Genomic DNA, 17,782 nt, shown 5'->3' with positions numbered 1-17,782 from the left:
TGCCACATGTGGAGCAGGATCTGCTTACCCTTTCGGAGCACATGAGATCACCCCCAGTTTTTGGGGGGGTTCGTGTTGCTTAGTCTTTGGTTTTCTATGTTGTGTCATCTGTACTATTATTTGTCTGTTTGTCTTTTTATTTTTGGCCATGGCGTTGTCAGTTTGTTTTCGATTTATGAGATTGACTGTCCCTCTGGTATCTTTCGTCCCTCTTTTATGTTATTCAATTTGTTTTAACGAACTTTTTTTTTCTTACAGATTATAAAGAAGGCTAAACTATTGATGACTGTTTATCAGAACGAACGTGTCATGCAGATGCATAATTGAATGGAAATGTGTGTTTCTGCATTGACGAAGCTACAAAAAATGTACTACGGGTAATTCCCTCGAGAACTTATACGGAATCAAATGAAATACGTGTAAGTGTCTCATTTTTTTCAGGGATTCAAATGCACATGTACTACGGATGCGTGAAACGGATATTTACAAGGGTTTGAATGTATTACGGGATAAAGTTTCGGTAATTTATCAACATTAACATCTAATACGGGTAAGTTTCTCGGGGATGAACCAGGATTCCAATGTATTACGGGTAAGTGTCTCTAGAAGTACAGAAAAATAATTGTAACGCGGTGAATGTCTCGGGATTTTACAGATATAAAATGTAATGCGGGTAAGAGTCCGGAGAATATACAGGTATTCAAATTTTTTTATAGGTAAGTGTATCAGGAATTTACAGGGATTAAAATGTAGTACGGGTAAGTGTCTCAGGAATTTACAGGGATTCAAATGTAGTACGGGTAAGTGTCTCAGGAATTTACAGGGATTCAAATGTAGTACGGGTAAGTGTCTCAGGAATTTACAGGGATTAAAATGTAGTACGGGTAAGTGTCTCAGGAATTTACAGGGATTAAAATGTAGTACGGGTAAGTGTCTCAGGAATTTACAGGGATTCAAATGTAGTACGGGTAAGTGTCTCAGGAATTTACAGGGATTAAAATGTAGTACGGGTAAGTGTCTCAGGAATTTACAGGGATTCAAATGTAGTACGGGTAAGTGTCTACGCAATATACGAGGTTTAAAAATATATAAGCATAATAGAAATCAGTGCAAATGAAACATTTAATACGGACCATTCAACAATGAAATTTATAATGGTTTTCTATTTTCGTTAACCAACAAACGTATCGATACACCGTTGAGCATGTGCGTAATATTAAACAATTGTTTTCGCTGAATTTGCAATATAGAATAAACCATATAGAAATAATTATTAAAAGATAGGCGAAAAACACCTAAGGGACACTCAACTTACAAGTCTAGAATTAAAATTAACTGATAACGCCTTAGCAATAAAAAAAACAAAAGAAGTCAAAAACATATATATATATATATATCGGGTTGTTGTCTCTTTGACACATTCCCCATTTCCATTCTCAATTTTATATAACAGTTCACAAACGCAATATAGAAAACTAATGACTGAGCAACCCGAACCCCACCATTATTCGTTTGTTATTTCAAACTAGTCACCGCCTTGAGTATATTGAGACGGCCTTCCATAAAACCCTATGATTATTACTTGCAAGCACTATCGCGACATACCATGTAATTATCAATCCATTATCTATCGGTTAGCATTACCTGGGGTTATTTTACATTCTTTTGTCATTATGATACCGTTAATCATAAATACAGTGCCAGAATAATAAGTTCATTCCACGCATCAAATCTATATCTATGTATTGTAGAAATTCGATCTCGCATAATTTATTTTATCTTCAATTGTGTCATTAAAAACAATCTAATATTTGCATGACGCAAAAAGAAATTTAAAACCAGGTTTAATCTACCATTTTCTACATAAGAAAATGCTTGTACCAAGTCAGGAATATGACAGCTGTTATCCATTCGTTTGATGTGTTTGAGATTTTGATTTTGCCATTTGATTAAGGGCTTTCCTTTTTGAATTTTCCTCAGAGTTAAGTATTTTTGTGATTTTACTTTTTATCAAAATGTGTTTGATATAAGAACTCATATATCACGTCATGTTAAATTTTCAAATTGTCTAGAGGCCGTTTTAAATTTACAGTGAGGTCAGAGTTTTGCAGCTCAGTGTTGAATGCATCACTGTGATTTTGAAATGAAGAACGCCAATAAAAGAGCTGTTCCTTTGCTATTTTTTGGGTGTGGTTTTTTTTGTTGTTGTTGTTGCAATGCATGTATTCAATTTGTTTGATGGATAGACACCCCATGTATTTTGTTTTTCTATTAAATCTTTATAACTGAATCCAGTTGTCCTTTAGACAATGCAACTGTAGCAGAATGGAGTTACATTTAGATTTCTCGAATTTTTCATTCAAATAGATCACAAATAAAAATGTAAAAGGAACATCAACAGTTCCTAAAAAGTACTTTTACATTTTTAAACCGCTTTGATAAATAACAAAAACACAGGTACACGTTTATGACGTTTTTACCCGACTGTAAGTGTTAAGCTTTTGCTTGCCCGGCATAGTGTACGAAAATGTAAGTACACATCCTTTTTTTTAAAGATATATCTTTGCTTTCAGATGACTACGTTATATTAATATGTGTTGTTGGGATACTGTGGCCTTGACGTATACCTCACATAATTTCTAAAATATTCTACATGTAGAGGGTAAGGATGGAGCTTACAAGATTGAAAATGAAAGACAAAGAGTGCAGAAAAAAGGATTCACTTTGTAAATACAGCTGTTTCTTAAACCACGCCTATTTTGGGGAGAATATTCATAGATAATTAATTTTGTTTACATACTGGTTCCCAGTTATGATCTTTATGTTGCATCTCATAGGGATATAACTTGGGAATGTTAGCAGTAAATATACATGTGTATATTGTTTATATTAAAATCTGCGGTAACCCTACAGTCGAGGTAGTGGTAGTTAAGAAATTTAGTGTAAGTTTAAACTCTTAGAAGTTTAGGGCATATAAACGTTGAAAATATGCCGCACAGCCCTATATTTTGACCTTTGAAGAAATAGTAGTGAATATGAACTTTCCATTCTAGGATATGGGCCCGTGAGCATACAACATCTTAACTTATTTGTTTCTTAAACTTAGATTTCACTTAGAATTCACTTAGTTTAGTAAAATTCTAAGTCGTATGCATAAACTTACTTAAGTCTTCACTTAACTAAGGAATACTTAAATCGGAACCTTTTTTTAAGTACCGTAATACTGTGATATATATCAGCTCATCGCAGGAACTCAGTCGTGTAAAAGTTTGTTATGATTATTTACTTTGGTTGAACAATACATACTTTTATTAAGAGTTGGGGTTAAATTGATGTTGGTATGTAAAACAATTCTATAATACGTTACATGGTACAATGTTGAAACAAATGAAAAATTGGCGCAGACGAGAAACGGTTGGCGTTTCGATTGATGAGCATTGGAAGAAAAAAATATTTGTAATCCAAAACTTCCCCCTACTTAATCTTTAATTCATCTTTAATGGATGTTATATTTTTTGGAGACAACAATAAGTCTTAAACTTTAACAAAACATGATTAAGGTTTCAATGGCGTAGCACCAGTGTAGCATTGTAAGCATTTGCTTACAAATAATTTTATAAAACATTTTTTTTTTCAATAAGAATTTTACTATAATCGTTCAACTTCTTATACAAAATCTATTTCGATCTAAAATAAACATTTTTATCTCTTCCCTTTTACAACAAAAAAAAGGGGGGTAGGATTAATTTTTCACGAATCCATTTATAAACGAGGGCATTTTTCAAAAGTCCTACAATCTTCACTAAAACACATTATTAGATTCATATGTTTACGGTAAGGTATTATCAACATCTTAGCGTACTATTTTCGTTAACAACAGTATATCACTGAATATATAAGGAAATATGAAAAATAATTTAATACGGTTTACGTATCATAAATACGTTATATAAACTTCGAATTCCATTGGGTAGCAGTGGCGGATCTAGAAATTTTCATATGGAAAAGGGGGGGGTGCACTGACTGTCATAAGAGGGGATCGCTACAGTGGTTCCCTAAATAAACAACCAAATTGTTCCCGCAAAATGGAGGTCCCTGTTCCCCTTAAATCCGCTTTTGGGTAGGTTTTAAAACTTTGCGATTTTGTCCCTGTAAGTGAAACCAATTCAAGGGAAATATGCCCTCCATCTTTAAAATAAAACTAAATAATCTAAAATTAAACCGATGCCCCCCTCCTCCCCACACACAGAAAACAGGGTTTTGCATGATCGCTTCCTTTCTTCATACTGTTTTTACTAACAGTTACAATTGATACCACGCTGTGCATTTTAAGAATTTAATTTTTAACATTATTTGTGTAAACATGCACGTGCAGGATAACAAAAGAAAAATAATAGCATGAATTCCATGCGTGTAAAAACTGAGTACTTTTCGGTATACACAACAACAAGTTTGAGAAATAAGGGTAGAATGAAGTTACATTATATAACTACTCTCTGTTATATCTTGATTTGTTGATTATACGTGATTTTAAGAAAATTACGATCATCGTTAATATTTAGCAATAAACAAAAGATGTATTAGTATTTTATTACTGATATAAGTATTAAGCAATTGAATTGTAGCTAATCTATTAATGTTCTTGCTAAAAAGCATACTTTCGACTGATTTTTAACTATTTTTGAAAATTTAAGGTAGCTCTATAGGTACCTTAGACTTAAGTGAAATCTTAGGCGTTTCCTAAGTTTAAGTCCTTAGTTTAAGTTGTTTCATCGGAAGGTACCAAGACCTTGTTGATAAATATTCCGTATCAACTTCACAAATAATACATGATGGTCTTGAAGTATAGATTCTGCATACTGACGTTGTTTATCATCTTAACAACGTGTAATATTGTTCTTTCATTTGTCTTTGTTCTATTATTAATATTACTTTTACTGTTTGGTTTGTTTTCTGTGATATCCATTTGACGTGGCTAGGTACTTATACATCCCGTCAATGTGTTTGTATTATCTTTCATTTTTGCTGGTGTGTTTTGTATATGCGACTTTTTGTGTTTACGTGGTTCTTATAACGTGACTCTGTACTTTAAAAGATCCCGTCATTATGTTATTGTTCTATTATATGTCATTATGTTATTGTTCTATTATAAATTTGAAAATACTTTGAACGACAAACGACAAATTTATTTTACTCGCGTAGTGGTAATTACCATATGTGGATTCTTTAAAATTCTAAAGAACTTCTGGACAATTTTAAATCTCGGTCTATTTCTGAAATTAATTCTAACATAACTTTTGATTTTTTAACCCTGTATACCAACATTCCCCATGTGAAATTATAAAATTGTTTTGAATAAACATTGAATGACAAACTTTTTTCTTATGTGACGTTTACATTTTCTGACGTCAGACACGCGAAGCAATGAATGTGGTTTTTAATTTGATAGATGCTTTTGTGCTTTTTTTGTAAATAATTGTTTCTTTTGATATTGTAACACAGTGATGACTGCTGTACCCATATTTTGACTATTTTATTTATAATGTCTGTTTTGTTCACGCATCGTTGTAAATATAACGGAATTTGATAAGACTGTCGTACAAGTGAGAGGTTTAGCGCTATAAAACCAGGTTCAATCCACCATTTTCTACATTTGAAAATGCCTGTACCAAGTCAGGAATATGACAGTTGTTGTCCATTCGTTTGATGTGTTTTGTCATTTGATTTTGCCCTGTGATTAGGGACTTTCCGATTGAATTTTCCTCGGAGTTCAGTATTTTTGTGATTTTACTTTTTATGCATACCACTTACGCTTTGTGGACGTGACTTAAACCAACTAAGATTTTACTAAGGAAATACTTAGTTTAAGATTGTTTATGCATAGGTAAAAAGGGCGGAGTTTCCTTAACTTAAGTGTTTACTAAGGAAAATCTTAACTTGAGTAGCTTTATGCATACGGGCCATGGTTTTTTTCAAAACTTCATAGTAAAGCGGTACAGTTTTAGCCGTAAAGGGAGTTCCTTTTGGAAAATGCATTGTCAATATTTACAGAAATGCAACCTAAAGGGGGATAAAGCATAGAGAAAAATTAATAAAGAATAAATTATAATATGATGCTAAAATATAAGGAACCAAGTGATACTTCCTTCATGTCGTGCTCTGTGTTTACAAATAAAAATGTTCTACGAACATCAACAGTTCGATAAAAGAACTGTTCACTATTAAACCGGTAATATAAACAACATAAACACAGGTTCACGTTTTTGTAGGACTGTTAGTGTTTATTTGTTACCAGTCCGACATATTTCATATAGAAATATACGAAAATTAAAGTACAAAATATTTTTGCTTACAGATGCCTTCTTTATAAAAGTGTTTCTTGTTGGTATGCCGTGGCATTGACGTATACCTTACATAGTTTTTAAACTGTTCTACATGTTGTGGATGTGGATTGGGCTTACAAAATAGAAAATAAAAAGGCAAAAGGTGCAGACTAAATGGGGGATAAAGCATAGAGAAAAAAAGGAAAAGATTATAATTCGATGCTAAAATATAAAGAATCAAGAAATAATTCCTTTATGTCGTGCTGTGTGCTTATTTTAACATGGGTTGGCATTACATTTGTCGACAATTTACACTTAGCGATAGCAAGGTTTAATCCATGGTTTATTGTTTCGATTCTTAAAGGAACGTACCTTAGAAATGTTCGGATGTTCCCGTTTCATCCCATGGGGTATGAACATTGTATTCTCATACTAAATAAGTTTTAAAACTTATAACAGAGTAGATATATTTGTTGTTTGATAAACAATATATATCAAAAATTTATATAATTAACTAAAATGTATACTTCTTAGCGATAAAAATGAAAATAACGAAAATGTAAACAGCAAGTGTGTGCGCATGTGTCATACATATACTGTGCTAATCTGAACACGGTTTTGTTTACAAAGCGTAATAGGGACTTAATATTAGAATAGAGAATTATAGACTAAAACAAATAAACAGTAGAAAAAAATGCAAAAAAAAGGTTTTCAAAGATAACAGAAATAATGGGATTAGATGAACAAAAATATAATTTGGTGTCCTAAAACCGGAATCCAACCTATGAATCCAGTCTCACAATGAAAAGTTAAAACAAATGCATAATATTTCGAACATGAAAAGTAGAAACTATGCAAACAATACAGCATCAAAATGTTTATGTGTTCGGTTACATTATGACATACTGTTATGCAGTGTCATAAAGTCCTTCAATCATATTCATAGAAATTTTAGTTTTGATCTCGGAAATGACAACTGTAGAACTCAGACGCCATTTTTTTTCAATTTCTGGGACATAAGTGGGGTCTTTACATTCTTCTCAAAGAACTTTTATTATGGACCTTCGCTATGCAAGGTGCATGTAGATCTCGTACGCCATTTTTTTTAATTTCCGGTAAAAAAGTGGTGTTCGTCAGTCAAATTATTTTAGCAAAACTTATTTGTGAGACACCGTAAACGCACGCGACATTGTTCAGATCATAAGTATCACTTAGAGTTTCATACTGTTTTGTCATTGTTGTGGTTTGAGATAGTTGTAAGGCAAGATATTATTTCTGAGAAAAAAAAAGAAATTTCTATTTCTGTTATCTGGTTAAAATGCGGTGTTTTAGCAGTACAAAAGCCACATTTATCATATTGTTAAGCTCTTTGTATACTGCTGTAGAGGAGGCCATACAGATATAGTTAAAATACTAATTCTGAACAATGTTAATGTATCTCAGTTTGACATAAATGAACATTCTCATTTGTATAAAGCCTGTAATAGAAGCCATTCAAATACAGTATAAATATTGATTGAGAATAATGGTGTTGTCTTTCAGTGTGACAATTCTGGATATTCTCCTAGGTGTGAAACCTTAAGAGGAGGCCATAAAGAGATAGTTAAAGTATTGATTGAGAATAATGTTGATGTCTCTCAGTGTAACATAAATGGACATTCTACTTTATATGAAGCTTGTAGTGGAGGTCATACAGATATAATTAAAATAGTGATTCAGAATAATGTTGATGTCTGTCAGTGTGGTAGTATTGGACTTTCTCCTTTGTGTGAAGCTTGTAGAGGAGGTCATATAGATGTTGTTAAAATATTGATTCAGAACAATGTTGATGTGTCTGTGTTTGAAGAAGGCAGAGGGTCACCATTGTATAGAAAGACATACAGCTTTAGTGAAAATATTTCTTCAGAACAAAGCTGATGTTTCTCAGTGTAATCAATAAATTGACCAGTCACCTTTACATGTTGTTTGTGATAAATATTCCATCCAATTACATCTTTTTATGGATTATGCAAAATATCAAAAGATATATGCAGATGGCATTGGAATTGTAAACTTATTAATTGCATTACAAGCAGATGTTGAATTGTGGGATAAAAATGTCAAACATCACTAGATATTGCCCGTAAATCTTCTTGAGGAAAAGATGAAAAATAATAACATTCAACTGTTAATGGTACAAATATAGGATAACAGTTATATTAAAAAACTTGTTGAGGAACAAGTATGTTCATTTTATTGTAAATAGAATTATTCTTTTATTACCATGATTTATGATCAAAATATTCAGGTAAACATTAAAAAGTCACATAATATATATGTACGCATGAATCAAGGTTATTTTAAAAGTTACTTGTTTTAGAGAATGTTTATTACCACTCTTATTTTATTAATGCATCAACATACTTATTAGAAAACTATAACATTTATAATTCATAAAATGTGACTTTAAATAAATCTGATCTCGTTAAATCTTTTAAATTGAATATGATTAGTCAAGTCAGCTTTTGTCATCAGATGGCGCCCGCCCTTGTTAACTTTAAAAATAATCTTCACTTCTGAAATCAATGGGCAAAATATTACCAATATTTACTTGAACATGTTGAAAGATCCTTAGGAGATCAAGTTTTAAAACTGTAACTAGGATTCGATGAATCATCATACATGGCCTACGGTGATAAGACCATGTTATTTTTGTGTACTGTTGTCTATATAAAAAAAAGATGTGGTATAAATGACAAAGAAAAAAAGAAAAAAATGGCGAACTCCGAGGAAAATTCTAAACGGAAAGTCCCTAGGCAAATGACAAAATCTTTGAAAGTTGAAACACATCAAACGAATGGACGACAACTGTAGAAGAAGGAAAATGCTGTTTTTGAAGGCATTATATTCTATTATCATGATAATCATAATAAAGGATGCACATATTTAAAATTCTACAGTTCTATCAAATTGAGTAAAAAATATGATTTTGCATGATTTCGTGTTAAAAATTAGTTAATTCGATGGGACATTCTTCTAATGCAATATTTTTTAAAATGTTTTATAACGTTTATTCACTTTAATTAGGAAATAAACCGCTAACAGTTATCATAGTGATAAGAAAATTGTTAGTGTTGTTTTATAACTCGAATGATGCATCGCCTTCTATAAGTCAGTGTCCTCTTGATTTTAATAAAGTGATAAATAGTGACTCCAAATATCAGTCTGGGTTATTCGGGTTATTTGTTTAAATGCAGTCTAATTCTAATCATTTTTACAACCGGCTGTTATCCAAATTTTTCTAATGATAATCTCCCAACACTTTAAAATACAGTTCCCAACATCATTTATAAAGTGTTGTAAATTGTATACGTTTGGATTGTTTTTATTTATGTACGCACCAATGATGTTTTTTTTTTATCTAATGTCATATTCCAAAAAAGGAATAATTTCAATTTACAAGCCTTTTAGTGCATTCTTGTTCTTTGTGGGCAAAGAAAAGTTAGATGTCGTGTTTAAGATCTAATCAAGTATAAACCGGCTAATATAATTTAATGAAAGTAAATACATGTTTTACGATATCATGCAGTTCACTATAATGTCACAGCGGCACAAGAGCGGTATAAATCACGTAATCAAGTAAGGACGATAATGCAATATAGGCAGCCTTTGGATTTATAAAATATGTCTATCCGTACAATGACATTATTACGCAACGTCGCCGAAGTACGTAGAGATCGGCTGATTCAGAGAACCATAAAAACACGAGACCCGTAACAAATATGCCACGCACTGGCTATGTGTTCTTATTAAGATAGTTCGACAGAAAACAATAGAAAAATATGAAAATCAATTCAGAACAAGATTCTGACTTGCTTAGATTTTTACAGTTAGTGCTTCATGACCCGCAATAAACAACATAAAACATCCGGCTACAGTCCAGCATTAAATCAAAAAAAGAAAGGCGAGGAACATTCAAACTCACAAGTCGAAAATAAACTGATCACGCAATGGCTAAAAAAGACAAAGCATACTTTCGGGGCCTTTTATAACTGACTATGCGATATGAACTTTTGTCATTGTTGAAGACCGTATTGGATGGATGACCTATAGTTGTTAATTTCTGTGTCATTTGGTCTATTTTTGACAGTGGTCTCATTGTCATAATTACCACAGCTTCTTTTTATAAACAACTGTACACAACATAATTAAGAAAACAAAAGATTGAGCAACACGTACCCCAGATCGCAGATGATCCGGAAAGGTAAGCTAAACTTATTCTGCTCCACATGTTGCTCATGTTAGTGACCCGGTGGTATATCTTTTTCGGTAGTTCAAATTTGGGAAAAGGGTCGTGATTGAATTTACTACAATTGGAACATAGCCGTTGTCATCTGTAAAACTAATACTCCATAAAAGGCAACCAACTCATGATTTCGTCCGTTAAATTTATGAAGAAATGATTTCAACTTCACCACTTGACACTCTTGGTTTTATAGCTTCTCTGTGAGCAGAAACCCTCTATCATGTCTATCATGGAAATCATGATAGAAAATACAAGCTCTGGAATATCGAATCAACAGCTCTTGCTTTCCAATTCATTTGTGTATCTAATCAAAATCAACCTACGACACAGAGGAAGTAACAAGTCAAATTTAACCTGTCTTGATCAGCAACAGGATATTTCATTCAAATTTAACCTGTCATGATCAGCAACAGGATATTTCACTCAAATTTAATATAAATGAATATCAGAATGTTCTATTCAGCACCAATTACATTCAGATGATTAATTAATTGCTATAATAAATGTTTCCCGAAAATTATCACAAAAAATATCAAATTATGAAAATAAGGGTAATAATTTCTGCTAATTACATGTTTAAATTACAACATGTTGATGATTACTTTTAAAAGAAAGAAAATAATATCCAGAGTTAACTGGAAAATGTTATTTGCAATTTAGACTTTTAATTATAATTTGTTTGGTAAAGGCAATCATATAACATTTCAGCGTTCATTAACGAACCAATTAACGAGTCCTATAGTTAATGTATGCATTCTAACTGGATGTAGCTGTGTATATCCCGCCCATCAAACGAGCTCATAGTTTAAAGAGTTTAAATACCGTTCGCTAGGTCAAGGTTAGTCACTTAGTACACACTGTATCAATCTACCAATACTATTTTAAGTGTCCTGATTTAGTGTCCTGTTCGTATACAAGTAAGTAGACATAAAATATGAAAGTTTGACTTTCTGTCGTTTCGTTTTACTATTATGTTTATATTTTTTATTGGTCCAAGTACTCTTTAAAGTATATATGTAGGTGCTCTCTTAGTTATTTGAAGGACAATGTATAAATCACAATGTGTAAGTACAGAGAAAACGTATACTGATTATTTAACTGAAAATAAGAATTGAAGGTCACATAACTTATTTTAGACGAGAGGACGCATCAATATTACATTTAATCTTACATGTCCTGGAATCAGTTCAATTTTTATCACAGGAGAATTATGCATACAGGTCCGATTACACTCTTAACACACATAGACAAACAGTTTAACAATATTTGCAGTCAATGTTGATGGTATAAATTACCAGAAGGACAATTCAAACAATTCTGAAGGTAAGTAAATAGTTACTTTAAAAGTTGATCTTTCTATTTGAATAGAATAACCATAGAGATAAAATAGCATCACATCCACATTACCTCAAACGCCTACAAATTAAGTAAAAACAATGTCAAGATCAAGTTGAATAGCCTCAACACCAAACATAAGCTGTGCTAACAACAAACATCGCGTACTGTCAACTTGATTACATTTAGTTTCATGTCAAAAACATAGATTTACATCGGTTATTATCTGAATATGATAGTTATTATTCACACAGGAACAAACATGTACATAGACACGTAATGTATATTAACATTACGTAGAATTGAATTAAACATATATTTTTTTAGGGGGAAATGGAAAAATTGTTTGGTTCTACTGAAAATGAAAGAGGTGATTCACATTCCTGCTTTACATGTGGCACCCGTCGTGTTGTGAGAAAAAGACGTAACATCCCGAACTATCCAACCCTAACTTGTCTCCCATGATTACTCAGCTGAAGCATTCGTTTGAATATGTTGTGTACATTTTATTATTTTGTACAGGTTATTACTTGTACAAAAACTTTGTACAAGTAATTACTTGTATGATGCCATCTTACAAGTTATTACTTGTCCAAATATAATTGTACTGGTAATTACTTGTACAATTTTTGTTGAGAAAAAGATAATAACTTGTACAACTCACTATCTTTTAGTTATATTTGTTTCTTCTTATTAAAAAACTCCCCTCTTTGGGTTTGTTAGTCTGGAATTATTTTGGCATTTTGTTGTGTTTTTCTTTTCTTTTGTTTGTTTATTTTTTTCTTACCAGACATCACTCAGCGTATGTATTTTTAAAATTCATTTTGTGTTTGTTTTTGGTTTCTTTATTTCAAGTGTTTATTAGTATTGGTTTTGAAATGTTAGAAGTTTACAGACGAACGACGGACGCAAAGCAGTAACAAAAGCTAACATGACACCTTGAGCAAATTTAGATAAACAGCTTTATGCCACTTAGATACGGACTTCTGGTGCAAATTAAAATTCGTTAAAAGCAAAAATAAATTGTAATGCTTTTACAATTTATTTTCAAACATAAATCATGACAAAAAGTTGCATATATAATATCATATTTTGGAAACAAAAGTCAAGCATAATAGATCAAATAACCTATTTGTTTGCACATGACAAGTGAGCATGACATCTAGAATTACACAAATCTTAATCCCTCCGACCAGTGTGAGTCCATGAAATCAGCATACCCTTTATGTTAGCGTTTGCTATTACGACGGACTCCTGACTTTGGGAGTGACGTGGTCTACTGGCCATGCATCAATTTCAGCTCTGGCCAAAGAAGTTTAATATCAATTCTCTGTAAATATAAAAATGAGCTGGCAATCATATGATACAGAATTTCACCAAATTTGACCTTAATACATTTAATGTCTCAATTTTCAAAAAAAATATATTTGTCACTCCATAATCATAATGTGTCACCCTGTTGTTGCCATGGAAACATGACTTTTCAGATAAAAATAAAGGTAATTAAAATTTTTGTTAGAAGACTGCTTAATGTCATGAAAAATTTTCTTCAAGCTTATTTTAATTTTTTCAAAAGATTTAATTGGCCAATATGCAGATTTATCAAGGTTTTCTACTTTTTAAAGAATTTAGTGGCTCCATAGATCCTTAAAATCTGAGGATGTTTTCATTCCTTTCCACACTGATTTCAAAGTAGTATGTGACTTCAATATTATCTATACCATATAAATAACCAAATAAACTTGTAAATTGAATGGGATATTCAAGCATGTCCTTAAAAAAGTATCAAGAAAATGTTCATTATTCATTATTGAGAATATAGAGTTATCTCCCCTGACAGAACTCTTCTGATATAAAAGCACACATGGTGTACACAGGAAGTATACAAAATGGAAAAACTTTGCAGACAACAGTGATCATTGATCAACAGGGTGTTAAAACATTATGGTCAGTAAATAACCATGTCCCTTTGTAGCTTTAAAAGCTCACAGATATGTGAATGCGCAGGTGAAAATACCCCACTGACTTCTTTGTCATCAGAATTGCAGTCCATTATTCTTACTGAGGCTGGTCTACTGCCAAGTGATATTACACAGAAGTTTCAAGTGTGCAGTGAACATTTTCACAGGTTTTTGAATCAAAACAAAGCAGGCTGTAAATCTAAAATATGTGGGATACCTGATATAATTTCGTCTCACAACAAAGACACTAAAATATATGGAGGATGGTATGGGGTAAAGGCAGAGAGAAATGTATCTTTGGAAAAAGTGAAAGAGATTCATGCTAGAACAGGAATCATAGTTCCAGTTGGAACTCGTAAGTATAATAATAAAAATGAGATTTTTTTTTATAACAGAGCATCACATAGGGCGGGGGGTCTCATTGGGGGGTTCTGATCCTGGATCCTGCTTACTGTTTTGACAGATTCCTGTATCCCGCTTACACTATGTACGTAAGCAATTCTCATTTTTTTGTAATTTCCCGTATCCCGCTAGACTTCATTTCCCGTTTTCACGACACAATAATTTGATCCCTGAAAAATAACATACATTTGTTATTGTGGACTAAAAAATCAAAGAACTGTGATAACATATGTATGTTACATGTTTCAAAGGGACAATATACATCATTAGTTTAGTTAAAATGTATACAAGTTCTATTGATATTACTATTGTCTTTATGTATACTTAACTATAGAAAGATATAACAGTTCATAGTTTGCCAATCTTGCATAGTACACCTATATTATTACAGAAAAAGTATGCCTGGAACAACTAAAGAGTGTTATCACAGCTTCTCTATATCACTCCAAAGCATTTGCTCAGACATAAATCATGCTTAATTACAATGTATTTTAATTTATTGTAAGAAACAATGACCAGAGTATGTAATGAGGTTCTGCGCAAGCTTCCCAGTAATTCCCAAGTGTCTCATATCATAAGTTACATTCCTTTAATAACTAAGCCTTGTTATTACAGTTTAGCTTATCCCTTAAAAACCTCATCTCATTGATTTACCATGGTTAATCAAAAATGTATTAATTTAATTAAAAAATTAGTTATCAAGACTATGCATTTTCTGCGCAAAGTCTCTAGAGTTCCCTAGAGCCCACTATAAATTAAAATATTTTTGATTTATTTTACAAATAACAAACATATGTTATTACAGATTTAGAAAATTTAAGGAATAAAGAGTAGACAACTCATGAAAGTATCTGTAATAACACACACAAGTTATTTTCTGTAATAACCCTATGGAGTTATATCTATGACTGTACTACAATATGTAATATCTGTTTTATAAACAGAAAATTTCAACAACTGGGCATTACGGAATCACAGCCATGCATTACGAAACGGGGCATCAATACTGGACCATTATGGATTAAATCAAAATGTCATTTATTTCCAAAATAAGTGACAACTATTTTAAAATTTACGAGGAACGGTCAGGTTATTGCATAAATGGCTGAAATCTTTCTAAAGTTATCCAAGAAGGAAAAACGCATGTACATTGCATAATTTTATCCATTTCTTTCCCCTACCCAAAATATTACCGATGTTTGCAGAAAGTAAACAAGAACGCCTTCCGAAAATTGGAAATATTTGTCTTTTACCCCTCATACTTATTGTGTGCTATGTGAAATAAATGTTAGCACCGATCAGTGCATTGGTTGGAACAAAATTTCACTTCAAAAACATGCAGCACAACCTGTCAATGACAACGGTACAGAATAAGTTCAGCAAAAACTGACAGGCTTTTATTTCAAAATATTTAAATTTGTTACAATCAGTAGTGTACTCTAAATTACATTTTTTTTGTAAATAAGGAATAATTAAGAATCCATTTCTCCTAAATTCATTTTTTCTCTTATGGGGCAAACATCTATTTACTTAAGGGGGGGGGGGGGGAGGGTTGGCTCTTTGACCTGTTTTTTTTTCATGTTCATGTACATGTACATAAAAAAATTATCAAAAATGAAAGTGACATATAAAAACAAAACAATCACGGTCTGAAAAATGTTAAGAGTTGTTACATGTAACAAAAAGAAGTATATTATGTTTAATTAAAAGTCATCCAAACCCACCCAAGCAGAAAGTATTGATCTATTTTCTATATTAATATGCTCATATGCACTGGTTATTTTAAAAGTATTTGTTTTGCTTTCCATATATATGTATGCTCATTAGCATTGATAAAATTTTTTGAAAAGATCATGGAATACATATTATTGACATTGTTGTTATTTATATTGATGTTTTATATGATTACGGGATTTTTTATGGTGTTTCACCTCTTATTTTTTACGTGGCGAGGATCTTCAGCGGCCTCCACGTTTCACAGATTGTGATAGATTATGGACCATACACCGGATATTTAATACGTTGCTAAATATTAAGTATATTTATTTGTACTTGATTAAGGTTTATAACTTTCAGCTCGATTGTCTTGAACGTTAACAAGCTATTCTATTATTTTCCTTAACCATGATTCTCATTGGTTGTTTCCAACAGTCAGAAATCAATGTTTTATGATAGATCGTTCCAATTGCATCACTGTTTGATAGAATTTAGTAACACGCCTTTTTTCTTTTTCTAACCTGTGGTGAACTCTTTGCCTCGTTTCAGGCTTCATCTATGTCATCATTTCTATTATGTATGTATACAAGTTTGTGTATCCTTATTGTTTTGATATGCGTATTACTCGTATTTCTTATATAAAGTTTTAGATACATTTTCATGATTTATCACGCCTTGTTAACTTTTCTTGTAAATTTTTGTGTCTTTTATACGCTATGACTGGTTTCCTTCTTAAAATGATTGAGAGTTCAGGGTCATTTTCTATCAAGTTCCAATGTTTTATAATTGATCTTTTTAACTGTTTCACTGCTGGGTTATATTTAGTGATAAAGATTGTCGTTTTAACATCTGGTTTTTCAGTGTTAGTCAATAAATCATTTCGTTCTAAGTTTGAGGTAGATATAATCGCTTCATCGATTTCTGTTTGCTTATAATTTCTTTGTAATAATTTTTCTCTAAATGAATTAATGATCTTGGTACGTTCATATATATCGTTTGTGTTTCTTATATTACGGATAATCTCTCCTTTAATGAAGCCTTTGAATACGCTTTTAGGATGACAACTGTTTCTATCTAAGTATTGAAAAGTTTCTGTTGGTTTTCTGGAAGTCTTAAGATCTAGGATCCCAGAGTCCAAAAATCTTTTGCCTTTATATACTTCAGTATCTAAAAATATAATACTTTCCGACGATATTTCGTAGGTGAACTTTAGATATTTGTGTGCCTTGTTTGCCGTTATGAAAAGTTCTTGGAGTTCGTTTTTATTACCGTTAAATAAGATGACTCCATCATCTCTATATCTACCGCAGAAAGCTATTTTGTCTCTATGTGAATACTTTGATAACATATGCTCTAAAATTTCGAACATTCTTATGTCAGCTAATTCTGCTGATGCAGCGCCTCCCATTGGGACACCTGTTCTCTGTCTGTATGTTTTACTGTTAAATGTGAATTCATTATTCTTCAATATGATTTCAAGAGATTTTATTATATCTTCAATAGGAGGGATTTGAAACGGATAATTATTGCATATTAAATTCTTTGTTACTCTTTTGACAGCTTCAATTATCTCAAAATATTCTAAGTTTGTATACATGTTGCTTGCATCAAATGCAATCACAAATATCTAAAGTTCACCTACGAAATATCGTCGGAAAGAATTATATTTTTAGATACTGGAGTATATAAAGGCAAAAGATTTTTGGACTCTGGGATCCTAGATCTTAAGACTTTCAGAAAACCAACAGAAACTTTTCAAT

The 17,782-nt window shown here is 31.8% G+C and overlaps 1 protein-coding gene across 1 annotated transcript; it reads left to right on the top strand.

Annotated features, from left to right (window-relative positions):
* Positions 1-565: 565 nt before the first annotated feature.
* LOC127719126 (ankyrin repeat family A protein 2-like) lies at positions 566-8,240 on the top strand. Its single transcript, XM_052225150.1, has 2 exons — positions 566-592; positions 7,866-8,240. Exons 1-2 carry the CDS (start codon positions 566-568, stop codon positions 8,238-8,240), a joined length of 402 nt encoding a protein of 133 aa, XP_052081110.1.
* The last annotated feature ends 9,542 nt before the right edge of the window (positions 8,241-17,782 follow it).

Source organism: Mytilus californianus, unplaced genomic scaffold, assembly GCF_021869535.1.
Source record: "Mytilus californianus isolate M0D057914Y unplaced genomic scaffold, xbMytCali1.0.p SCAF_10, whole genome shotgun sequence".
NCBI classification, from domain to species: domain Eukaryota; kingdom Metazoa; phylum Mollusca; class Bivalvia; order Mytilida; family Mytilidae; genus Mytilus; species Mytilus californianus.
The sequence above is the reverse complement of the archived record's forward strand: the minus strand, read 5'-3'. Positions and strand labels throughout refer to the sequence as shown.